We start from the raw sequence: 26,195 nt of genomic DNA on the forward strand, positions 1-26,195 counted from the left end.
CAGCATTTTGTGCGTGTTGTTATCCCACTGCTGTTCTCCTGCAAATGTATTTATAAAAAAAGCAACAACTGATCTTAAATGGGTAACTGAACCTTAACCATAAGTAGAGGACATCCTCCTGAAAAAAAAATTGAAAACGTTTTCATCAATTTATATTGGAAATGCTACACAATAATAAATGTCTGCCTTCCCAGTAGACATATTAAGCAGCAGATTGACTTTTTAAAAATTACCAATTTTTGCTGTATTTTAAGGTGCATAACACTGCTCAAGATTGGAATCAAAGTCATTGTGATGCTGGGTGTAATAGCAAGAAAGCGTAATGGTGCAGTGTGTTGAACATCAAAATAACGGTATGAAATTTCCAAGTGTTTATGTGTTCATTGGTGTCTGGTTTACTGCCTTATGGTGATGTGCACTCGATGGTGATATTGGAGTTGCTAATGATAAGACTGCTGGTGTGTCCAGCAGGCCGGAACACATAGTGTATATCTATAGTAAAACTGAGCCAAAATGATGTCTCACAGAAGTGGCCAGCTCCAATCCAGACAAAAAGAAAAAGTTGATATTGAGTCTTGAATGTTGTAGTGAACATTAGATATTGCTCCTCAAGCTTGCAATAGGCAGGAGACCACAGATATGAGGGACAGAGGGAGAGTGGGATAGAGGATTAAACTGGCTGGTGATCAGATGGAGTCACTGCAGGAGCATTGTAAAGTGAACATTCAGCCTGTACACCAGACAGAAGGAAATGCAAGTGAATTGCAACTGGATCTCTGCATGGTGGGAAGAGAGGAGGCTGACGGACAGGCGACGCACTTCCTCTAGTTGAAAAGATAAGTGCTGCAACAGAGCAAGAGACAGGCTGGGTAAGAAGACCACGTCAGGAACACTGTTCAGGGTCCTTACTAATTTTCAGATATCTAAATCAATTAAACTCTCAACGTGGAACCAAACAAGAATGTCTGTTGAGTCCTTTGCTCTTTGATTTGGCACTAGAACCTTTAGCAATTGCCTTTCAAGAGTCTAAAGATATCACCGGTATCTTAAGGAAAGGTGCCATTCATAAAGTCTCGCTTTATGCTGATGACCTATTGCTTTTTATATCTAATGTTACAACTTCTTTATCCTCTATGTTTTGTTTACTGACTAATTTTAGTTAGTTTTCAGGATATAAATTGAATTTACCTAAGAGTGAATTGTTTCCTTTAAATAATTTGATATTAACCAATATTAACCTTCCTTTTAAAATTGTAAGAAAACAATTTACATATTTGGGCATAACAGTCACTAAGAATTATAAAGATCTATTCAAAGAAAACTTTTTAACCTCAATGAATTGGTGAAAAAGACACTTTCTAATTGGTTGCCTCTCTCTTTATCATTGATTGGTCAAATTGATTCTATTAAAATTAATATTTTACCAAAATTTATATACCTCTTTCAAGCTGTACCTGTTTTTATTCCTGTCTTTTTTTGATTCTCTAGATTTGATTCTTTCTTCCTACATATGGAAGAACAGAAAACCCCAATTAAATAAAGCCCACATTCAAAAAAGCAAAAGATTGGTGGCCTTGCTTGACCCCAACTTTAGGTTATATTATTGGGGAATTAACATTCAAAATATTACGTTCTAGTTATATTAATCGTGAGGATTGTGCAATATGAGTCTCTTTGGAAGCCAATTCTGTTCCGAAATTTTCTATTATTTCGCTTCTTGGATCCTCTCTTCCTTTATCTGTAAATAAACTAGCTGACAATGTGGTGGTCAAACATACTTTGAAGATTTGGTTACAGTTTAGAAAACATTTCAGTTTATTGAGATTTTCTCTTTCCAGTCCTATTTTTTCTAATTTTTTTTAAAACCATCTACGACCGATCTGATTTTTAGAGAATGGGATAGATTAGGCATTAAATGATTTCAGGATCTGTTTGTTGGAGGGAATCTCTCTTCTTTTGAGCAGCTCTCAGTGAAATATAACCTATCAAATACCCACTTTTCTCGATATCTACAGATTAGAGATTTTTAAAGATCTAAACTACATATATTTTCTACCAGCCTGGATAAGAACATAACAGATGTAATTTTTAATTTGAAACCTTTTGAAAATGGCTCAATATCTTACATTTATGGTCTGTTGTCAGAATTGGGAATGGCTCCTTCAGATAAAATTACAAAAGATTGGGAAAAGGATTTAAAGACTTCATTATCTGATGAGAGCTGGGTAGTTATTTTCAAAATGGTTAATTCTTCATCATTATGTGCTTGTCATTCCCTCCTACAATTTAAGGTAGTACATAGGGCTCATATGTCTAAAGACAAGCTCTCTCGCTGTATTGCAGATATATCTCCTTACTGTGATAAACGTAATAATGGGAGAGGCTTCATTAATTCATATGTTTTGGTCATGTTCAAGTCTTGAAAAATATTGGAAAGATGTATTCCAAACTTCTTCTGTACTACTTAAAGTTTGTTTTAAGCCCAATCCTTTAACTGCCCTATTTGATATTGTTGAGGAAGGAGTTATAATTTTTAAAGATTTAAATCTCTAATCTGTAGATATCGAGAAAAGTGGGTATTTGATAGGTTATATTTCACTGAGAGCTGCTCAAAAGAAAAGAGATTCCCTCCAACAAACAGATCCTGAAATCGTTTAATGCCTAATCTATCCAATTATAATTTCTCATTCACGGGTACTGGCTTTTATTTCTCTTATGGCTAGGAGGGTGATCTTGCTTAAATGAAAGGAGGTTGCCCCCCCCCCACACATTCTCAATGGTTATGTGATGTTATGTCATGTTTGAATCTACAGCAGATTCATTGCTCGATTTCTGATTCTAACCAAGATTTTCAAACGTTATGGGGAACCTTTCTGAATTACCTTAAAAATCTTTGAATTACTATTAAAATATAGATCTGGGCTATTATTATAAGACACTACATGGTAAAGTATTCTTTTCTTTTTCTCTTGTTTTTTTCCAATCAACTTTGTCTTGGTAGTGGGTGTAGATTTTTAAAATAATATAATTAACCATACTAGTGTATTTCATCACTCAATTTATTTTATTTGATTGGTTATAAATATGGGATACCGTGATTGTATGCATTTTGTGCTATCTTATTTTGATTTATAATAAGTATCCTTATGAACTCTGTATTTGTGTAAATGAAATTTAATAAAAATATTGGAAAAAGAAAAGAAAGGAACACTGTTCACTTTGAGCTGTGCAGTAGTTGAAATGCTCCCATGCAAAGAACCTCTGTTGTCACTCTGCAGGAATTGTCTTTAATAGGGTCATAGAAAATACAGTCCATCAGCCCTCCTGATTTCTTTCTTGTGTTCTCTTACGTTTCTTATAATCCAAAATCACCTTATTTGTTCCTATCTGCCTATATCTGCTATGCAACTATTTTCCTAACCAGGACCTCAATATCTCTTGAAAATCAAGATTCCTACACTTGCTATCTTTAACCTTTATTCTGATAGGCACATACGAGCTTTGTACTCTCAAAATTTCACTTTTGAAGGCCTCCCACTTACCAAGTACACTTTTGCCAGATAATAGCCCATCCCAATCCCCACTTATCAAGATCCTTTCTGATTCCATCAAATTGGCCTTTCTCCAGTTTAGAATCTCAACCCGTGGATCAGACCTATCTTTTTGCTACCTTACTTTGAAACTAATGGCATTGTGGTCACCGGATGCAAAGTGTTCCCCCTACACAAACTTCTGTCACCTGCCCTGTCTCAGTCCCTAACAGTAGATCAAGTATCACACACTCTCTCATTGGGACTTCCATGTATTAAGAAAACTTTCCTGAACTCAAACTCTATCCCATCTAGTCCTTTTACAGAATGGAAATCCCAGTCAATATGTAGAACGTTAAAATCTCCAGCTATAATAACCCTGTGTTTCTTGCTGCAATCTCTCTATAAAATTGATCCTCTAAATCAATCAGATTGTTGGATGGTCTGTAATGTAGCTCCATTAACATATAATATTAATATAATTTAACAATTTTGCTAATTTGATATCTATGTTAATATAATTGTGAAATACCCTGTAATTAACTGTGTTAATGAATGTAATCCATACATTTTCTAAATAATAAACATACCTTGACCTTTCAACTGTGGGTAAATTATTGGAAGGTATTTTAAGGCATCTTCTATACACAGTATAAGTATTTCTTTAGTATTTTTACAGTACAAGTACCAATTTACCACTTCATCATCTCAACCATTGATATAAATGAAAAACAACAATAGATCTGGCACCGATCCCTGTGGCACACCACTAGTCACAGGTCTCCAGTCGGAGACACCACCATCTACTGCACATTTGTCTTTTCCCATGAAGCCAATGTTGAATCCAATTGACAACTTCATCCTGAATGCCAAACAACTTAACCTTCTGGACCAGCCGCCCATGTGTGACTTTGTCAGACACCATGTGGACAATATCAATCGCCTTCCTTCATCAACCTTTCTGGTAACCTCTGCAAAAAAAACCCATAAAATTCATTAGACACAACCAATCATGTACCATGTTTGCTGCCACTGTTTAGGTCTGGATCTGAAAATTTGCAGATGACACCAAGACCGAGGGGCATAATGGACAGTGAGGAAGGCTATTGAAGCTTGCAGTGGGATTTAGACTAGCTGGAGAAATGGGCTGAAAAATGGCAGATGGAATTTAATGCAGACAAGTGTGAGGTGTTACACTTTGGGTGGACAACCAGGGTGGGTCTTACACAGTGATCGTTATGGTAATGAGGAGTGTGATAGAACAGGGGCATATGAGAATACAGACCCATCATCCCTTGAAAGCGGTGTCACAGGTAGACAGGGCCATAAAGAAAGCTTTCAGCACATTGGTCTTCATAGATCAAAGCTTTGTACAAGGGTTGGAATGTTATGCTGAAGCTGCATAAGACATTGGTGAGGCAGATTTGGAGCAACATGTGTAGTTCTGATTATCTACCTACAGGAATTGTACTAATAAACATTAAAGAGTACAGAGAAAATTTACAAGGATGTTCCTGGGACTTGATGATCTGAGTTATAGGAATAAGTAAGGACTTTATCCCCTGGAGGACAGGAAAGTGAGCAGAGATCTTGCGCATGTATACAAAATTGAGGGGTATAGATAGGGTGAATATAAACAGGCTTTCCCCTCAAAATTACGTGAGATTAGAACTAGAGGTCTTTAGTTTATGGTGTAAATTGAAATATTTAAGGGGAATCTGAGTGAAATTCCTCACTGGGAAGAAGTGTGGAAACAGCTGCCAGCAGAATGGTAAATGCAGGTTCATCTGTAATTTTCAAGAGAAGTTTGGATAGGTATATGGGCAAGTGGGCTATGGTCTAGGTGTAGGGAGGTGGATATAGGCAGAATACCAGCTTGGTATGGATATGAAGATTGTAGTGCCATCTGAGTGGGGGTGGTGAAAACTTGTTAATGACTGTTGATCTCCGTGACGGAACAGAAAGCAACAGAAAAATCTGTTCTAATCTCTGCTGCCCTCCGACTCTTCGACCACGTACTCACCCACCTATCACCCTCTAGCTAGTCTGTCTTCTCCTCCTCCACCTTTCATCCTTCCAGCCCTGGAGAAGGGTCTCGGCCAGAAACGTCGACTATTTTTTTTTCATTTTCACACATGTTTATTGACCTGCTGAGCTCCTCCAGCATTTTGCGTGTGTGTGTTGTGCTGGGATTTTTGTGTAAAAAGATGGTCGCAGGAAATCTGAAATAAAAGTACACTGTAAGCTGGTCAGGCAACGTCTGCCGTGAACAAAAAAAAGAATCACCTTGAGAATTAGTTTTGATGCAAACTGATGCTGATTATTGTTCTCAGGGCCCGCCCGGATCTCTACCTCTTAAATTTATCTTTGATACATAGTTTTCCAAGCCCTGAAAAGCCTTCGACCTAAAACAATTGCTTTTGTCTTGGGCAAATTGAATCATGCAGCCCGATGTTAATACTGCGAACGCGTAATGAGAAGTCAGTGTGGTGACGGGCCGGCTGGCGCTCCGCGTGGAGTTCCCTAGGCGTGCACTGTCACGGTGCCACACCGGACCACTTTCGCTCTGTTGGCTGGGATCGGTCCCTCCTCCTGGCGGGGCAGTTGGCGAGAGCCGGGGAGATCCGGAAGTGCGGCTGATGGAAACAAAGTCCGTGCCGGTACACGTGAAAGGCCGAGGTGCTGCAGAGTGCGGGCAGCGACACGGAGCCGCATCGGATCCGGACCATGCCCAGAGCAGGGACGCTCCGCGCTGAACAGGGACACGACAATGAGCTCGGATCTTTAGCTGAAGACAGCTCCCTGTTTCCCCCCCGTGAAGCGAGGTGATGGCCATCACACACGCTGCAGCGGAGTACGTCTTCTCGGACTTTCTCCTCAAGGAGCCGGCCGACTCCAGACTGAAAGCGGTGAGGTTGGAGCTGGCCGTGGACAAGCTGGTGACCCTGGTGTCGGCCGGCCTGCCTCTGCTGCTGATCTCCCTGGCCTTCGCGCAAGAGATCTCCATAGGTAAGGCTTCCACCGCGCCCAGAGCTGGTCACGGCGGTGCCCGGGGGCTTCTGCCGCCGCGGCTGCCAGTCGGCTCTTTATCCCACTCACAGTGCAGCCATTCGTGTTGTCTTTTGTTTTGTGATGGAATCGCAGGAAGGCGAACGACAGACTGGAGGACGGGGGTCTCTCCCTCTTCGCCCGGAATCGATCCAGACCTCCGGGCGGACAAAAAGCGCAAGCCCGGCCCCTGTGGGCGCCTGCCTTGCAGGCCTGAATGTTTTTACGGGAGATTATTACCAGCAGAAAACAAATGGGTGCGAATTAGTTCCACCACCCCCCCCCCCCCCAGCTAATGCTTAAATGAACTGGAGAGTTGTCGAGTTTGGTTTGACTCTGCTTTAGCCAAGCGAGGGCGATCGCCGGCATTGGCTTGGAATGGGGGTCAGAGGGCGCCTCTCCATCATCAATGCCGTTAGAATTCAGCCAAGGCCAGGGCAGGGACACTGGTCAGTGTGCGCACTTAGCCGCTGCCTTACCCAAACACCCATGCCTGCCTTGCACATGTGGGCTCGCTGTTCTGTCAAATACACCGTCATTAACACAAGGGATTCTGCAGATGCTGGAAATCCAGAGCAACGCACACAGTCGACAGGTCTCGGCCTGAAACCTCCACTGTTTATCCCTTTCCATAGATTTCACCTGACCTGCTGCGTTCCTGCAACACTTTGTCTGTGTTATAATCGTCATTTGCGTCGGAGGGCAATGCAGGCGATCTGCATTTTGTAGATGCCATATCGATTTTAAACACACTTGTGACACTACCGTCAGTGACGATTAAACATCTACATGTGCCAGACGGGCATGGTCGTTTGGATAATACAGCCAGGCGGCCGCTGACTAATCTCATTGAGGTAGTTTTCCTAGAAGATATTGAGTTTGAGATACTGACATATTGTACTTGCCGTTTATTTCATTACTCTCACCTCTGACAGTTGAGGGTTCACTATCAGTTTTGTTGTATATCCGAGGTAAATTAACTAGAATAATTGAGCATGAGCTTTTGAACGGCTTTTATATCTTCCGAAACAGAAATTTGGGATTTTGTAGCTACCATAGAAATGTATTATTTTATTAGTAAGGTCCAAGATCCAGATTCCACAGGTGTTATGGTAGAATTTGATCTCCGGTCTCCAGATGGTTCGTCCATCCCCCGGATTACTATTTTAATTGCTGTGCCATCTCTGAGGCTGGATTTATTTCGGGCACCCCTTGCGTTTAGTGGTAAATTACCAATTTAATGGCCAGTGCTTGCTTCATTTGTGGTGTTGACATGTGCGCTGGTGAGAAATTGAACTTTCACTGGCTGCTGGTGCTTAGCTAGGAGATTATCTGCCAGTTGCAAATTATGTGAAGCAGATGGCCCTCAATAGAGAGTGCCCTCAACCCTAACCATCCTTTCTAAACAGCGTGTTTCAGCACCTTAAATAGAATTTAGAAAGACCAGTTGGTTCTGTAATTTCCCATCTCTGACAGACTTTCTGTGAGTGTAGTTGAGTACACCAGCCACTCTGTAGTTGGGTTGTAATCATCAGAACTTTGTGAATAAGTTGAACATTAATTATACAGCATAGGAATGGATCCTTGGGTCATGATGTGCTGAACTAATTAAATAATGACACCTACCTAAACTAATCCTTCTGCCTGCACGTGGTCCATATCCCTCCATTCTCTGAATTCTCATGTGCCTGTTTGAGAGCTTTTCAAATGCCACTATTGTATCTGCCTCCATCACCATCTTCCCAGCAGCAGCGAATTACAGGTACTCACCGTCCTGTTAAAAAAATATTGCCCCTTTGAATTTGCCTCCTCAACCTAAATTTATGCCCTTCAGTGTTGGACATTTTGGCCCAGAGAAAAATATACCAGTTGTCAATCAATGCCTCTCATAAATTTATAAACTTTTCTCAGGTCTCCTCTCAGCTTCCCCTGCTCCAGATAAAATGACCCTCGTTTACTCAATTCAAACAAAATGCTGGAAGAACTCAGCAAGTCAGGCGGCATATATGAAGGGGAATGAACAGTTGATGTTTCAGTTTGTTCATCTGCCCTCTTAATAGCACCAGTCTTGCACCCTCACAAAGTCTTCATGTGCTTCCAATGTTGGGGCCAACCAAAATGGAATGCCGTATTCTAGATGTGGCCCAAGCTGGGAGTTTTATATGGCTACAACTATAGAGTGACGTTCTATATCTCTACAGATGATATCCAAGAAAGTGAAGTATTTCTATGATAGCTTTCATGATCTTAAGCCATTCCAAAGCACCTTTAAGATGAGCACAATACCATGCCACAGTCTTGGGCACATACCCGAGGGTGCCCAAGATATTTTTTGCATAGTACTGTAGTCATTTTATGCATTGTGCTATACTGCTGCCACAAAGAAAAAAACATATTTCATGACACATGAGTGATGATAAACCTGATTCTGATTTGGATCTTTATTGTGGACTGACAGTAGCAAGGAGGCAGGGAGAGGGGAATCATGGTTGGAAACAGGGGAAGGGAAGCACCAGAGAGTTATTCTGAAATGATCGACAAGCCAATTGTTTGGAATCAAATGACCCTGCCTTGTGTCTCAGGGCTGGGTGTGTCTGCACCTGCACCCCTCCCTGCCCTGGCATTCCTCCTCTACCACCTTTCCACACCCTTCCCACAGAGCTCCACCCTTGCAATTTCAAACATTCCTTGTTCCCGCCAGATTTACAAATTTGTTGTCTGCTCCACGTTGACAAATACAGTAGTGCGCTAAAGCCTTAGGAACCCTAGCTATATGTCTGTGTGGCTAAGACTTTTGCATAGTGCTGCAATTCTGATTTATTTCATTTAGTTTCCTGTTTTCCTTCAAGCTATGAGCTCATGCTGTTATTTGCTATATTATTCATGGGAGAGCTTCTTTCTCCTTTTGTCAGCTGCCACCTAATTAGCTTGACAGATTTCTTCCTGATTTGAATTTGAGTATCTATTGATAACACTGATTTTGAAGCAGGGCGAGGCTTGGGGTTGTGCTCATGGTGAATAGTCCATTATATAGCTACTAAAGTGAGACTACCCAAGAGACTAAAAGAGCATTAGGAAAATAATTTATCTGAAACCATTGTAACTTTTTTTCAATAAAAGTAAAAATGTGGTGAGCAGTTAACTAGAATATGCATTAATCGTCACCTTGCGTTTCTCTGCATGGATTTCAGAGAACCATAGTGTTCTCCAGTATTGTTTATTCACCATACGGAGAAGTACCCACTGTAGCTACGTTTTCTGCAGTTACGGCTCTGCATTGGGGCTAGTTAGAATTAGCGACTTTACGTAGGTCATCTAGTTCAGGTTTGCTTGCCCCTGTGCTGAGCGCTGAAGTACAGAGCATGCTGGAGTTTGCTGCTGTTCCTCTCCACATCTGGTGGCACATTGGGCAGCAGACTTGCCATTTCTTTAGCATTTGTCTGTCTATTTTAATGAGACTCGACGCTCAGCACGGATTGGAAGTGTGCAAGCAGCTGGTTGGATTTGAACCAGGTTGCTCGTCTCTCTACACCACTGGCCAGCTATGCTGGAGTTTAGTAGTAGGTGTATTTGGCTTTCAACTCTGACCTTCACCTTGCACATGAGACTGTGGACTCACTGCAGCACCTAACTATAATTTAGCCCCAAAAATCTAAACTTGCTTGGCACATCTAACATTCCCTGAATTAAGTCACAGACCTTAACTGAAAATGGGAAACATTTAAAAAATTTTGATTTGATGAATGATTAATAAAGGTTTTAATGTTCTTCAAACATTGCTTTTTAAATTTTAGTTATCTTCCAACTATCTCTGTCTATCTCTGGTTGTAGACTTTGCAAATAGAGGTCCACAAGTGGGACCCTAGTTTGGTTTTCTTGAGGTCTATTCACATCTTGGGTTCTTCGAGTCATAAGGCTACAAAATGTCAGGGGCTGTGACTGTGTTCTGTTTAGTGTGATCTGGCCCTTCCTTAAGTAGCAAAATTAATCATCCTTCTCAGCAGAATATAAAAGGCATGTGTCAGGCAGTGCTAATTACTATCATTCATGTACAGTGGATTCCAGTTAATTGGGGCAGCCGTTTATTTGCAACAATTCTTAAAGGACAAAAACTAATATAGAAAATCGTCTTTCGTCTATTTGATACACTATGTCACTTAACTGGGCAGGAGACTGTTGCAGAACAGTTTCTAGCTAGCGCCAGTTGTGTGCACTCGTGTGGCTGTTAGACAATACTGCGTACATAAATACATCTGAGTGAGGGAAGAATTTTGGTAAGTATTGAGGGTTAAATGTATTTGCATCTGATTATGATACAGATTTCTTGCATGACTTGAAAGCATTAGCAAAAACTTGTCATTTGTCATCTGAACCAAAGTTTCCTGCTTTTATTTCCTGTAATTGTAAGATAATTTGCATATTAACATCATTTTAGGAGTTTCAATTTCCAAGTGATTGCTTTACTGTAATAATTTACATACAAATTGTTTCTTGGAAATTTGTATTCTTTTTTACTTCTAAAGATTTCACTGCACTGATATTGCATAAGTGTTTCCGAAGTAAGTGTTTGGCCAATAACGTGTGCATGAAGTCGTTGGAAGTAGGGGAGATACTTAATGAATACTTTGCTTCAGTATTCACTATGGAAAAGGATCTTGGTGATTGTAGGGATGACTGAGATGCTTGAGCATATAGACATTAAGAGAATGTGCTGGAACTCTTGAAAATCATTAAGTTAGATAAGTCACCGGGACTGGATGAGATATACCTGAGGCTACTTGTGATGATCTTTGCATCATCAATAGGGATGGGAGAAGTACCAGAGGATTGGGGGATTGCAAATGTTGCTCCCTTGTTCAAGAAAGGGAGTAGAGATAACCCAGGAAATTATAGACCAGTGAGTCTGACTTCAGTGGTGGGCAAGTTGTTGGAGAAGATCCTGAAAGGCAGGATTTATGAACATTTAGAGAGACATAATCTGATTAGGGATGGTTTTGACAAGAGCAGGTTGTATTTTAGGGGCCTGACTGAATTCTTCGAGGTTGTAGTAAAACACATTGATGAAGGTAGAGCAGTGAATGTAGTGTATATGGGTTTCAGTAAGGCATTTGTTAAGGTTCCCCATGCAAGGCTCATTCAGAAAATAAGGAGGCATGGGATCCAAGGAGACCTTGCTTTGTGGATCCAGAACTGGCTTTCCCACAGAAGGCAACGGATGGCTGTAGATGGTTTGTATTCTGCATGGAGGTCGGTGACCAGTGGAGTTCCGCAGGGATTTGTTCTGGGAATGGACCCATCCTCTTTATAATTTTTATAAATGACCTGGATGAAGAAGTAGAAGGGTGGGTTAGTAAGTTTGGGTGTGTTGTGAACAGTCTGGAGGGTTGTTAGAGGTTACAGCGAGATGTCAGTAGGATGCAGAACTGGGCTGAGAAGTGGCAGATGGAGTTCAACCCAGGTAAATGTGAAGTGGTTAATTTTATTAGGTCCAATTTGAAGACAGAATGTAATATTAACGGTAAGGCTCTTGGCAGTGTGATCTTGGGGTCCATTTCCATAGGACTCTCAAAGCTGCTGTGTAGGTTGACAGTGTTGTTAAGAAGGCATATGGTGTGTTAGCGTTCATCGACCGTGGGACTGAGTTCAAGAGCTGTGAGGTAATGTTGCAGCTATATAAGACTTTGGCCAGACCCCACTTGGGAGTACTGTGTTCAGTTATGGTCGTCTCACTACAGGAAGGATGTGGACACGAAGTACACTGCAGATGCTGTGGTTAAATCAACACATATAAACAAGCTGGAGGAATTCAGCAGGTCGGGCAGCAACTGTTGAAATGAGCAGTCAACGTTTCGGGCCGAGACCCTTCGTCAGCACTGAAAAAGGAGGGGACAGGGGCCCCATAAAGAAGGTGGGGGGGAAGGTGCCAGGTGAAAAACCAATCAGGGATAGGTCAAGGGGTGGGGGAGGGGAAGCAGGGAGTGGATGGGCAAGAAAGGTGAAGAAGGAATGTAAGGGGAAAGCTCTATAGCTACCCACTTCAACTCTGCTTCACATTCCCATTCAGATATGTCCATACATGGCCTCCTCTACTGCCATGATGAGGCCAAACTCAGATTGGAGGAGCAACACTTCATATACTGTCTGGGTAGTCTCCAGCCCCTTGGAATGAACTTCAAATTCTCCAACTTCTGGTAATTCCTTCCCTCTCCCTTCCCCCATCCCACTTTCACTCTGCCTCCTCTTCTAGCTGCCTATCACCTCTCTCATTCTGCCTTCTACTACACATAGTGCTTTGCCCTTACATTCCTTCTTCACCTTTCCTGCCTATCTCCTCCCTGCTTCCCCTCCCCCACCCCTTGATCTTTCCTCTGATTGGTTTTTCACCTGGCATCTTCCCCCCTCCCCCCACCTTCTTTATAGGGCCCCTGCCCCCTCCTTTATTAGTCCTGGTGAAGGGTCACGGCCCGAAACTTTGACTGCATGTTTCATCGGATGCTGCCCGACCTGCTGAGGAATGATGTGGATACCGTAGAGAGAGTACAGAGGAGATTTACAAGGATGTAGCCTGGATTGGAGAGCATACCTTATAGGTTGAGTGAACTTGGCCTTTTCTCCTTGGAGTGACGGAGGATGAGAGGTAATCTGATAGAGGTGTATAAAATAATGAGGGGGATCGATCGTGTGGATAGCCAGAGGCTTTTTCCCAGGGCTGAAATGGCTAACATGAGGGGTATAGTTTTAAGGAGCTTGGAAGTAGGTACAGAGGAGATGTCAGGGGTAAGATCTTCATACAGAGAGTGGTAGGAGCATGGAATGCACTGCCAATGGCAGTGGTGGAAGTGGAAACAATAGGGCCTTTTAAGAGCCTCTTAGATAGGTACATGGAGCTTAGAAAATTAGAGAGCTATGTGCTAGGGAAATTCTAGGCAGTTTCTAGAGTAGGTTACAACATTGTAGGCCATAGGGCCTGTAATGTGCTGTAGATTTCTATATTCTATGCCTGTAATAACTTGCCTTGTTTCCAGACAAGGTGCACAAATGACAGTTAAAATATCTTTGTAGGGTCCTGAAGAAGGGTCTTGGCCCAAAACATCAACTGTTTATTCATTTCCATAGATGCTGCCTGATCTGCTGAGTTCCTCCAGCATTTGGTGTGTATTGCTACGGATTTCCAGCATCTGCAGAATTTCTTGTGTTCATAGTGATGTTTTGCTGCCTGAACTACACATCATAGGTGGCATTGTTTTAAAATGCTGCACCCTGTATTCGTATTTGTTTTTCTAAGAGCTTTAACATATTAAAACTATTCCACAGTAAACTATGCAACACTGACTTGTGGTCTGTCAAAATTATTTCCGGTTGGTTTCATATCATTTGGAAATAATTCCTCATTTCTTGCATTGCCTTTAAATAATAATGTGATGATGATAATAATAATAATAAATAACATACGGTGGTGTGAACTGTTTAATGCAGGCAGATGTGCTACTCCAATATGATGAAAAGAGGGCCAACTAAATTCTGCATATCGACTATTTAGGGAATACTTCAGATTGGGAGGTCACAGAATGGCATGAAGGATAGCCACAGACAGTAATAATAAATCTGAAAGTGCCAATGGACAAGTACTGTGGCATCTGGAGAGAGGAAAGCAGACTATACTTTAGGTCAACGACTTTTGAATGGCTGAGGTTCTAACGAACAGTCATTGACTTGAAAATATTGAGAACTTTACAGCATTTTTACAGTTTTCAATGTGTTAAGTATTTTGCTTTCAAACAAGCCATATCCCAATGGTGGAGATCAGCCAAAGAAAATGGAGGTATGATTTTGATTCTATTTACCCTCAGATTTGGGAGCAAGGAGTTAGCTTTGGGCTTTTCTTTGGTAAATTAACAGTTCAAGCATAACATGGTGGATTGTGTGTTAGTCAATCACCCCTGAGTAACAGGTCCTGGACATGTAGCACCATCACAAACTTGGGTATAATCCAGCTGCGGGGCCTGAAAGTTCTGAGATTTCCAATTCAGCACTTTCAATAGGAGGCAATAAAGTCATTCTTCTACCTTATTTTAACCATTTTGTAGTATTTGAATGGCTTTCTAATTCGTATTACGCAAAGTGCAAACACCATTGTTATAACGAGCAATTTAAAGTTTATTTTTACCATACTGTTTTAAATATATCAGAGACATATAAAATCTATTGCAAAATTCTTCCAGCTTTGGCACGATGTAAGCCTTTGCCCTCAGCTTTGCCTTCTGTCAAGACCTGTTCGGGGGGGGGGGGGGTGGACCCCATGGTCTTAAATCTTAGTGTTTGGCTCCCAGCTCTCTCTACAACCACGGTAAGTGTGGCTACAGGTGGACAGCAGATCTGGACATCATACTCGATACATCTATGGAAACCAAGGGATGGCCAACATTTCAGATTGTGATTCTACAAAGGGCCTGTAATGTGTGGCACCCCTTTGTCTCATGGTTGCTGATTGACCTGCTTGAGCTCCTGCAGCAATTTTTTTTGTTCCATTTTCCAGGATCTGTAGAACTGACCATCTCGCTGGCAGTCATCACCAGTACACCTCAAGGGTGCACGCCTAACACCCAACTCTACCCCCTACACTTATGACTGTATGGCCAGGCACAGCTCAGGGTCCATCCATGAAGTTGCTAAAGACACCACTGTTGGCAGAATCTCATATGGTGATGAGGAGATGCACAGGAGTAAGATGGATCAGTTGATTGAGTGATGTTGCAACAACCTTGTATTCAGTGTTGGTGAGATCAGGGAATTGACTGTGGGCTTCAGGAAGGGTGATGTTTCGGCAACTCATTAGTGTTCATTAAGGGATCAGCAGTGGAAAGGGTGAGCAGCTTCAAGTTCCTGGACATCAACCTTTCAAATGATCTGTCCTGTGCCCAACATATTGATGCAGTAATGTACTTCATTAGTAGTTGAAGAGATTTGGTATGTCATCAAAATCTAGCCAACTTCTGCAGATGTACTGTGAAGGCTGGTAGCGTCAGTGTTTGTGTAGAGGCCTTAGTGCACAGGATTGAAGAAGCTGCAGAGGGTTGTAGACTCTGCCAGCTCCATCATGGGCACAATGTCCCCACATCAAAGACGTCTTCAGAAGGCGGTGTCTCAAGAAGGTGACGTCCATCATTCAGGACCTCCACCATCTGGGACATGCCATCTTCTCATTGCTGTCATCAGGGAGGAGGTACAGGAGCCTGATGATGTACGCTCAATTTCTACCCCTCTGCCATCAAATTTCTGAATAGTCCATGAACGCTACCCTGCTATTTTTTGCACTTTTTCTTATTGTAACTTATTTTGTCTTGTGGTACACTGCTGCTGTAAAACAAATCTCACGACATGTCTGTAATAATAAACTGGATTCTGATTCTCTCCTGTATCTCCATGCTCAGTCAAACTCAGTCAGGCTCAATGTTCATGTTCTTGTTGACTAATTTGTTCTAAAGTAGGTCATGAAATCAAAGAACCTTAGACTGATTTAACATTCAGAAAGTCCATTCTGCTCAACACAAATAATGCTCATGCTGAACACATTGGACAGGTCGGGAAGAAACAATGTTCAAGAAATGGAAAGGAAAGTGCCTTTCAAATCATGTCTGAGGTGGCTTCGCAAATAGCTGATCTCTTTAAATATTTATTTAATTTCCATTTGAAACCTGTTCCAGATTTTGTAATCTGTCACTTACAAATTTATGTGTTATCAGTCTCAGTCCATGTAACTGACATCAATTTGCAAATGTGGAAGTCCTAGTAACAATGATTCCCCTTTGCATAGCAAGAGAGCTGGAAGTTGAGGTAGTTTCTTATGTTCTGGGGAACTTGACCAATGATCCTTTGCCAGTTTAGAGTAGGTGTGAGGAGATAAGGCATTCAAGAGACTTGGATAAGTATAATTACATTTTTTTAAATATATATTGGTCTAAAACATCTGAAGTTGTTCTTGAATGTTTCAGTGATTCACAAACTTTCAACGTTCAAAAAGAATTTAGTCATTAATCTTATGGTGTCAGTTTGGTTTCCCATTTAAAGTGCCATGTCTCTGATTAATGAGTTGGTCCCAGCAACCTTGTTTCATTAAGACCCTCATTTCCTATGCAAAGTTGCTTGGGGAACAATCATTGTAGAGTGAATCCTGTCATTTTTGTTGTGCGTTCTTGTGGTGGGAATTGTTTTGGATAAGCTTGTGTTCATTTCAAAGTAAGCAGCTGGCACCGAATAAATTCTGCCGCACATTTGAGCTTTCCTCCTCATGTGTTTCCTGATTAACACTCTCAAAATGCTGGAGGAACCTTGCAGGCCAGGCGGCATCTCTGGAAAGGAGTAAACCATTGCTGTTTTGGGATGAGACCCTTCATCAGGACTCATTTCCTGATATTTTGTTTGAAGAGAAAGAAAGGTTCCTTGTGCCAATCCGGATTATTACAGCAATTGGGAATGTTGTGTTTCCCTCTCGATCTTGACCCTTCTTTCAATGGGAACAGCATCTTTCATTGTATTTTCTCTCCACCCTTGATTTTAAACACTTAGATTTCCTTGCAATCTACCTGTTGAGAAATAACAAAACTCTTCCTATTCCATATGACCAAGGTACCTCATCACTGGAATCATTTAAAGCATATGCTTTTTGCATGCTTTGCATCATTCTGAAAGTCTGGTTTTTGAACTGGCCATAATATTCCTCATGTGACCAAACCAGTGTTTTGTAATGGTTCGGTATAATTTCTTCACCCTTATAGTCTGCCTTTATTTATCTCTTTTTCTTGTTACTTGTAATGAACTACATACATTCACTCTTGTACCCAGTTTTGAATTTTGGAATTAGAAAAGCAATAGTCTTAATACAACTCCCTGTGTACTCTGTTGCAGACCTTCCAGTTTGGGGGAAAAGAGCCTTTTATTATTTCCTATTGCTTAATTTTATAATCATGTTACAGCTCCTTTTGTTCTGGGAGCTTCAGTCTTGATGTCAGGTTACTGCTTGACAAGCCATCATTTTATTAATTTTCAGAGCTGACTACAGGGACTTGTGCACTATATTCATATATTTATATCACAAGGACATTTGTGGCTCTTTATCAACCACATTTTTGAAGTACATATCAGATAACTTAATTCTGTTCGATCACCTGTCTGTTATTTCAGATCAGTTGGACACACTTTGACTTTTAACGAACTTATACTGGAGTTTTGTAATCCATCAACATTTCATTGATATGACTCTTGGAGTTTATTGTTTTAATGAGGAATTGAGAAACAGAACGTGGGCCTCTGTACCTCCCTCTGCAATTGGATCCTCAACTTCCTAACTGGAAGATCACAACCTATGCAGATTGGTGATAATATCTCCTCCTCACTTATAATCAACACTGGTGCACCTCAGGGGTGTGTGCTTAGCCCACTGCTCTACTCTCTCTATACCCATGACTGTATAGCTAAGTATAGCTCAAATACCATCTTTAAATTTACTGATGATACGAGCATTGTTGGTAGTATCTCGGATGGAGATAAGAGGATGTACAGGAGTGAGACCAGCTAGTGGAGTGGTGTCACAGCAACAACCTGGCACTCAATGTCAGTAAGATAAAAGAGCTGATTGTTGACTTCATGAAGGGTAAGACAAGGGAACATGAACCAGCTCTCATAGAGGGATCAGAAGTGGAGAGAGTGAGCAGTTTCAAGATCTCTGAGGACCTAACCTGGTCCCAACATATCATTGCAGCTATAAAGAGGACAAGACAGTAGCTATACTTCATTAGGAGTTTGAAGAGCTTTGGTTTGTCAACTAAAACACTCAAAAAATTCTATAGTTGCATTGTGGAGAGCCTTCTGACAGGCTGCATCACTGTCTGATATGGAGGGGCTACTGCACAGGACTGAAAGAAGCTACAGAAGGTTGTAAATTTAGTCAGCTTCATCTTGGGCACTAGCCTACAAAGTACCCAGGACATCTTCAGGGAGAGACATCTCAGACATCTTCCTCAGAAAGGCAGCGTCCATTATTAAGGGCCTCCAGCACCCAGGGCATGCCCTTTTCTCACTGTTACCATCAGGTAGGAGGTACAGAAGCCTGAAGGCACACACTCAGCGATTCAGGAACAGTTTCTTCCCCTCTGCCATCCAATTCCTAAATGGACATTGAACCCATGAATAGTACCTCACTTTTTTTTAAATACAGTTGGCCCTCCTTATCCGTGGGGGATTAGTTCCAGGATCCCCCATGGATACCAAAATTCATGGATGCTCAAGTCCCTTATTTAACATGTCTCAGTGCGGTGGTCTTTAGGACCCGGAGGAGCTCTGAATCCGCAGTGTTTCTGTTCACAAAAATAATCACGATTGCAATTGAAAATAATGTGGAAGTAATAAAGCAATTGGAAAGAGGTGAAACACCATCGGTCATTGGAAAAGCGTTAGGCTACAGTCGGTCAACGATCGGAACAATTTCAATGGAGCATGTGAAAGGCCCTGCCCCGATGAAAGCTACAATTATGACTAAGCAATGCAGTGGTTTAATTATTGAAATATGTATGTTTCTTAAGTGTTTTATATGCATAGAAAGGTAAAATATGTACTAAGAAAAATGTTTGACTGACTGATGCTAAATAATACCGGATGCACCTGTTCCAACTTCAAATCCAACTTAAAGACGGACACAGGAACAAAACTCATTCATAACACTGGGACTGCCTGTACTTTTAAGTCACTTCTAGATTACATAATACCTAATACAATGTAAATGCTATGTAAATAGTTGTTATACTGTATTGTTTAGGGAATAATGACAAGAAAAATAGTCTGTACATGTTCAAACGAGTGCTGGAGAGAGAACTTCTGGGTTTTCCCGATCCGCGGTTGGTTAAATCCGTGCATGCGGAATCCGCAGATAAGGAGTGCTGACTGTATATATTATTTCTGTTTTTGCACTATTTTTAATCTATTCAATAAATAAATAAATATATAATATTTTTTCTGTAATTTATTTATTCTTTCTATGTTATCATATACTGCATTGAACTGCTGCTGCTAACAACAAGTTTCACGACACACGCTGGTGATAACAAACCTGATTCAGATTCTGAGGGAACTGTTCAGGAGCCAAATGAAAATCAACTAGAATAGGACTGATAGAACTATATGAATATTTTGCATTATAATTTACCAAGGACAAAGAATATTCCAAAGCTATAGAAAATAATGAAGTAGTTGAGATATTGGATGGGCAAGAGATGTCTGAAAACCCAGTAATTCATTGGGTAGTCAAGTCACATTTTCTAAAGTTACTTGGGGAACTAAGATTAGAAATTGTTTCGATTTTGACCACAATCTTCAGTTCTTTCTCCATGGATGCAAGGGTTATGCCAAAGTATGTTCCGCCCTTGTTGAATGAAGCAAGAAAGGTAGAATTCAATGTTGATAGTGGGAAAAGTTCAAGAACAACTTATGAAAGAATATTAGCATTCTCTTAAGCCAGCATGGGCTAATGAAGGAGATTCAGTGCAGCTTTCTTACAGCAATGCTCTTCAAACATTTGGTATGGACATGGCGAGTGGTGTTGATATAATGCAAATGAACTAGTGTTTAATAAAATATCTTGGTCTTATGAAGAGGTAGTACACTTATGGATACAAATTGTATTTTTTTAAAATCTGAAAGCCAGAGATCAGTGGTGAATGGGTGTTTTCCAGACTGGAGCAAGAAAAGAATGGGATTCCTCAAGGTTTATCCATTTTTTTAAATTTAGCAATGTAGCATGGAGTGGACCCTGCAGGCCTTTCAAGCCACGCTGCCTCAGCAAACTTCAACAAACCTGGTTAATTCTAACCTAATCACAGATAACTTACAATGACCAATTAACTTACCCGGTTTGTCTTTGGGCCATGGGAGGGAAAGAGAACACCCTGGGGAAAACCCATGCAGCCCACAGGGAGGATGTATAGACTGCACTGGAATTGAACTCAGATCACCGGAACGTCCCGAGCTGTAACAGCATCACACTAACCACAACTCTACTGTGGTGTAGTATTGAATTGAGCTGACTTTATTACTTACATCCTTCATGTACATGAGAGTAACAATCTTTACGTTATGTCTCCGTCTAAATGTGCATTGTGCAATTTATAGTAATTTATAATAAATAGTATGTGCAACAGGACAGTGACTATAACATAAAAATACAATTGTATCAGCGTGAATTAATCAGTCTGATGGCCTGGTGGAATGCGCTGGGCTGTCCGCACCACTCCGTGCAGAGTCCTGCGATCAAGGGAAGTACAGTTCCCATACCAGGCAGTGATGCAGCCAGTCAGGATGCTCGCAATTGTGCCCCTGGTAGAAAGTTCTTAGGAGCATATCTCCTTAGAACTTAGGAGTTCTAGGTACCACAGTCTCCCTGCTGATTTTTGGTATCAGTTAGTAGGTTAATCAGTCAGATAAGTGTAATTGGGCAATGCAGACTTGTTGGGCTGGGAGAGCCTATTACTGCGCTGTAAGAAAAGCTAAAATATTACACTATGAATGTATAAAATTTGCTCATCCTGTCCCCCCCTCCTACCCATGGAGCATTTTGACTGTTTCTGACATCACATGACATGAGCATTTGGAGATGGCAGAGGGAGTAAGTTTTGTGGAAAGACTGAAGAAGCAAACAATAATCTTTCCAATAGAGAAGGCTATAAGGAGTGGTGTTTAAAATCACAAGTAATTTAGAGAGAATTACAAAAGATGACTGAAGGGTTGAAATTTAAGGCTGTTGACAAGGAATACTTATTTTACCCAAATATTTTAGTGTTTGATTTGTATTCTGATTAGAATGTAATGTTGATCTAGTAGTAGCTTTAAAGGGAATTAAATATTTGACAGAGAGATTGAGGAGCGGTTAAGTGGGATTAACTGTAGACATTGAGCAGCTCACCATGGAGACAGACCCATCGACCCATCCCCAGTTCCCACAGCTAGTCCCAGTTTCCTATGTTTGGCTGATTATCCATCTAAACCCTGCCCTGCCAGCCATGGTAGCTATCCACGTGTTTCTTCAGTGATGCTACTGTGCCTGTCTCAACCACTTCCTCTAGCTGTTCATTCCCTATACTCACTACTTTCTGCATGGAAAGAGTTGCCTCTCATGTCCCTTTTATATTGCTTTTACCCAAACCAATGCTCCCTAGTTTTGGATTCTCCAATGCTGGGCAAAAGACTATTACCATCAGCCTATTCCTCCCATTCTTCCACATTCCAAGGAACAAGGACATCGCCTGGCCAATCACTTCCTATAGCTCAGCCCCTGGGCTTCAAGCCATCATTGTAAATCTTCTCTGCAATCCAGTTTAACCACACCTTTTCTCTAACAGGGTAACCATACTGTACACAATACTCCAAGTACAACCTCATCCCCTGCACAACTGTGCAAAGGTCTTAAGGCACATATATAGCTCGGGTTCTTAAGACTTTTGCACAGTACTTCTCAGTGTGGAGCTGAGAGCTAGTTTGGAGCGGAGCAAAAGATGTTGGGAATGGTGAGGGTGGGATGCCATAGGAGTGGTGTGCACCAGATGGCAGAGGAGTGCCAAGGGCAAGAGGTGGCATGGGTGCCAACACACCAAGCAAGGTCATTTGATTCTCTGGTGCTTCCTGCTCTCTCCCCTTTTCTGAACAATGATTCCTGCTCCATTTCCACTCTCAGTCCACAATAGAGAATCAGGTTTATCATCATTCACATGTGTCATTGTCACACTGGGTTTTGGTGAGGGTGACGTGCCCCCATGAAGGTATGGATTTTAAAGATCAGGTGGCAGGCCACAATTGCTCATTAAGTGCAATGGTGCTTATTGTGTGCCAGAGGTAAAAGAAAAAAAATTAGAAATAAGTGCAGAAGTATTTACAGTGAAAACAAATGGCAAAATTACATGAAAGAAAATACGGAGATTTACCATCAAATCTTTAGGACTACAGCTCCAAACATCAGTCTGAAGAAGCACGCCATGCCACAGTTGTCCACAAATGCATTCATTACAGTGATTTTGTGCAACAAAAGCAATCAAGAACTCACCATTTTCCGTGAGCCAGCACTCTCCCCATCCCCCAAAATAAATGCTTCCAGTGAGCCAGCATGGTGCAAACAGGGATTCGCCCCACCCATCACTCGTCCCCTCCCTGAAACTGGAACCAACAGCAAACGGGATGTGTGGAAGTATACCACTGTAGCGGATTTTGCACCTGATAATAAGAATAACGCCAGCACTGCTAGACAGGGAGAATGAGAATTACGGGGCCGCTGGGGCGGGTCGGAGGGAAGAAATTGTTTGTGGCAGACCCACTCTGTCATGTTACCCTCCCCTCTCTACTGGTTTACTCAAGTAGGGGTAAACAGGAGTAATAACCAGCGGTGACATTCCAGCCAGGCCGCCCCTCACCGGTCATTCGGGAACCAGCTGAACTACAGCTGAGCCATCTGCAGGTTCACGTTCCTGTACCCATGTACGGACATCTCCTGGCTGGGCTACTTAGCTGGCTCATCAGTACCCGAATGTGGGGGTTGGGGGTGGGATCTGGCCAGTTTCCATGGCAGTAGAGGACAGCAGCTGTGAGTAAATGTACACTCAATTCGAGACAGCCCCCGCCACGCCCAGCCCCGCCCATCAACTCAGGCCTTGGACTGGTTGGATGGTTTTAGTGCTTCATACCACAGTTTGCTAGAGCGGCAACTCCTCTGACCAATTGAATCTTAAAGTCCGGAAGAATCCTGTACTTTGGACAGAGGAGTGTGAACGGGCTTTTGCAACTTTAAAGGAGGCACTCTGTGAAGAACCGGTACACATTAGTCCTGATTTGAATACGTCCTTCCTGGTACAAATGGACACTTCTGGAGTAGGGATCTGTCCTGGCCCCAAGAGAAGAGGGTAATAAGAGGCCTGTTTTATACCTGAGTAGGAAGCTGCCACCCTGGGAAACTTGGTTGAGAAAGAGCCACTAGCTATCAAGTGGGCCCTAGACAATTACATGGCCAGGAGTTCATTTTGGAGACAGACCACCATGCCTTGTCCTGGATCCAGACCATGGAGGATCAAAATGCTTGCCTTACCTGATGGTATCTAGCCCTGCAGCCCTCCCATTTCACACCCGTCACAGAGCGGGCAGCTCGAATATCATGGTCGACTATCACTCCCGACTTGGGTAAACCAGAAGAGAGGGGAGGGTAACGTGACAGAGTGGATCTGCCACAAGTAGTCTGCCTATGGTTTCATTTTCTGTATCAAATGTATATATGTTCACATATATTTCTTCTTTTGTGATAGGTATGCAAATCAGTTGTTTCTCTCCAAGTTCATTCTCCTGGCGACAAGCAGCTTATGTTGATGCTTACTGCTGGGCCTCACTGCATCAGCCTTCCCATAAGAATGATTCGGAGCATTTACCACTGTGGCTTCATAAGGTACAATGTTTATTTCAAAGCTTTGTCCTTCAATAAAATTATGTTTTATTTTGGAATGGCTTTGGTGGACAGACATTACTCAATGTATAAGTTCTCTTGAGAAATCCAAGTATTATTTGACTAGTCAGTTTATATATTGGTGAGACCCGACGCAGACTGGGAGACCAGTTTTGCTGAACACCTACGCTCTGTCCGCCTGAGAAAGCAGGATCTCCCAGTGGCCACACATTTTAATTCCATGTTCCATTCTCATTCTGAAATGTCTATCCATGGCCTCCTCTACTGTCAAGATGAAGCCACCCTCAGGTTGGAGGAACAACACCTTATATACCAGCTGGGTAGCCTCCAACCTGATGGCATGAACATTGACTTCTCTAACTTCCGTTAATGCCCCTCCTCCCCTTCTTACCCCATCCCCAACACATTTAGTTTTTTTTCTCTCTGCCCATCACTCTGCCTGTTCTCCATCTCCCTCTGGTGCTCCCCTCCCCCTTTCTTTCTCCCTAGGCCTCCCGTCCCATGATCCTTGCCCTTCTCCAGCTCTGTATCCCTTTAGCCAATCACCTTTCCAGCTCTTAGCTTCATCCCACCCCCTCCGGTCTCCTATCATTTCACATTTCCCCCTCCCCCTCCTACTTTCAAATCTTAGTATCTCTCCTTTCAGTTAGTCCTGACGAAGGGTCTCGGCCCAAAATGTCGACAGTGCTTCTCGCTATAGATGCTGCCTGGCCTGCTGTGTTCCACCAGCATTTTGTGTGTGTTGTCTGAATTTCCAGTATCTGCAGATTTCCTCGTGTCAGTCTTACTCGTTCTGTTTTGCTTCTCTCTGCCTTAGAGAACTAGATGCGCATGGATTTGGTCAGCTAAAGGCCAATCCTGCTATCATTTGGTAGCAGGACAGCCTTAGGATGATGTACTTGTTTCTTTTTAAAATGGAATTTTAGATGTTGACTGTCCCTCTTTTTCTTGCATTTTAATTGTGGACTTAACTGCTGAAGAACAAGCAGTAACTTGTTACTCCAGAGTTACTTTAAAATTACAATCTGGATTAGCAACCAGCTGCTGTCACTTCTTTTAGTATGACTATGATAAACACAAAATTCCTAGCAACTGTTGCCCAGGTAAGCAATGGTTTTTTTTAAACAGAGTCAATCTATCTCTTCATGGGCGAAAGCAAACTTCTCTGGACTTTGTTTGGAGCAAACTAAACATTTGAATCTGACCTTACTAACAGAAGAGCAATCGCTATCCTGCTTTACTAAACCATTTTCAATTCACGTTCGGCTGTTCTACACACTTCTGATTAATTGCTTCCTTACTTGCCTTCTGACAGATCATCTTCTGCCCTAAGTCTTAAATCTGAGTGATCACTCTTGCCATCGACACTCACTGCAGCAGCAATGCATTGAATGCAGAGTATCATTTCTGGTTGTGAGATTATACAATGTGCCTGTGTCCTTTCAGAGCCACGGTTTTGCAGTTACACTATTCTGCTTGGAAAAACAGTCCATGCAATTGTTTGAAATTCCTCCTACTTTGACATTAACTAAGGCATTGGCTTGTTTAAAATCCGTAGGTGGGTACTGCAATTAATATAACTGTGAGTAACATCAGGTTCATACATCAGTATGGTTGAGCTGTGCAATTTGTTTTTGAGAGGTTTATATCCTAGAGAATTTTAACCCAGCAGTGTTAGCAGAAATTGCACACTCTGGTATAATACTGATGTATTAATTTTTTCATGGTCTCTTGCGTAGTACGATTCCAATCACAGGGCATTCCCCATCTCAAAGGTTAATTCCGTGCACCATACATGTTCCTGAGTTTATTTTAACTGTGTGGATCATTTCTCTTTTGGTTTCCATTCACTTACATTGTATCTTCCGCTAATTTCATCATCAGGTTGATAAATATTTCATTCTGGAACTCTTTTTGTGGGCTGTAACTGAGGAATAATGCGAGCAAGCTCCTCGGATAATGTGGTCAACATGAACCAATTCCATTATAAAATGTTGCAGTATTTGGAATAACATTTTGATGATATCTGAGTGATGCTGATTAAAAGCAAGGATGTAATGTTAAGAGTTTATAAGGCACCAGTGAGGCCTCACTTTGAGCATTGTGAGCCCTATATTTTAGAAAGGATGTGC

The 26,195-nt window shown here is 41.8% G+C and overlaps 1 protein-coding gene across 1 annotated transcript in view; it reads left to right on the forward strand.

Annotated features, from left to right (window-relative positions):
* The first annotated feature begins 6,035 nt into the window (after window positions 1-6,035).
* panx1a (pannexin 1a) overlaps window positions 6,036-26,195 on the forward strand; it is a 43,013-nt gene continuing 22,853 nt past the window's right edge. Inside the window, exons 1-2 of the mRNA XM_059964618.1 lie at window positions 6,036-6,539; window positions 23,909-24,045. Coding sequence (XP_059820601.1) covers window positions 6,359-6,539; window positions 23,909-24,045 — 318 coding nt within the window. The 5' untranslated portion in view covers window positions 6,036-6,358. The remainder of the gene's footprint in view (window positions 6,540-23,908; window positions 24,046-26,195) is intronic.

The sequence above is a fragment of the Hypanus sabinus genome, chromosome 3 (genome assembly GCF_030144855.1).
Source record: "Hypanus sabinus isolate sHypSab1 chromosome 3, sHypSab1.hap1, whole genome shotgun sequence".
Classification (NCBI taxonomy): domain Eukaryota; kingdom Metazoa; phylum Chordata; class Chondrichthyes; order Myliobatiformes; family Dasyatidae; genus Hypanus; species Hypanus sabinus.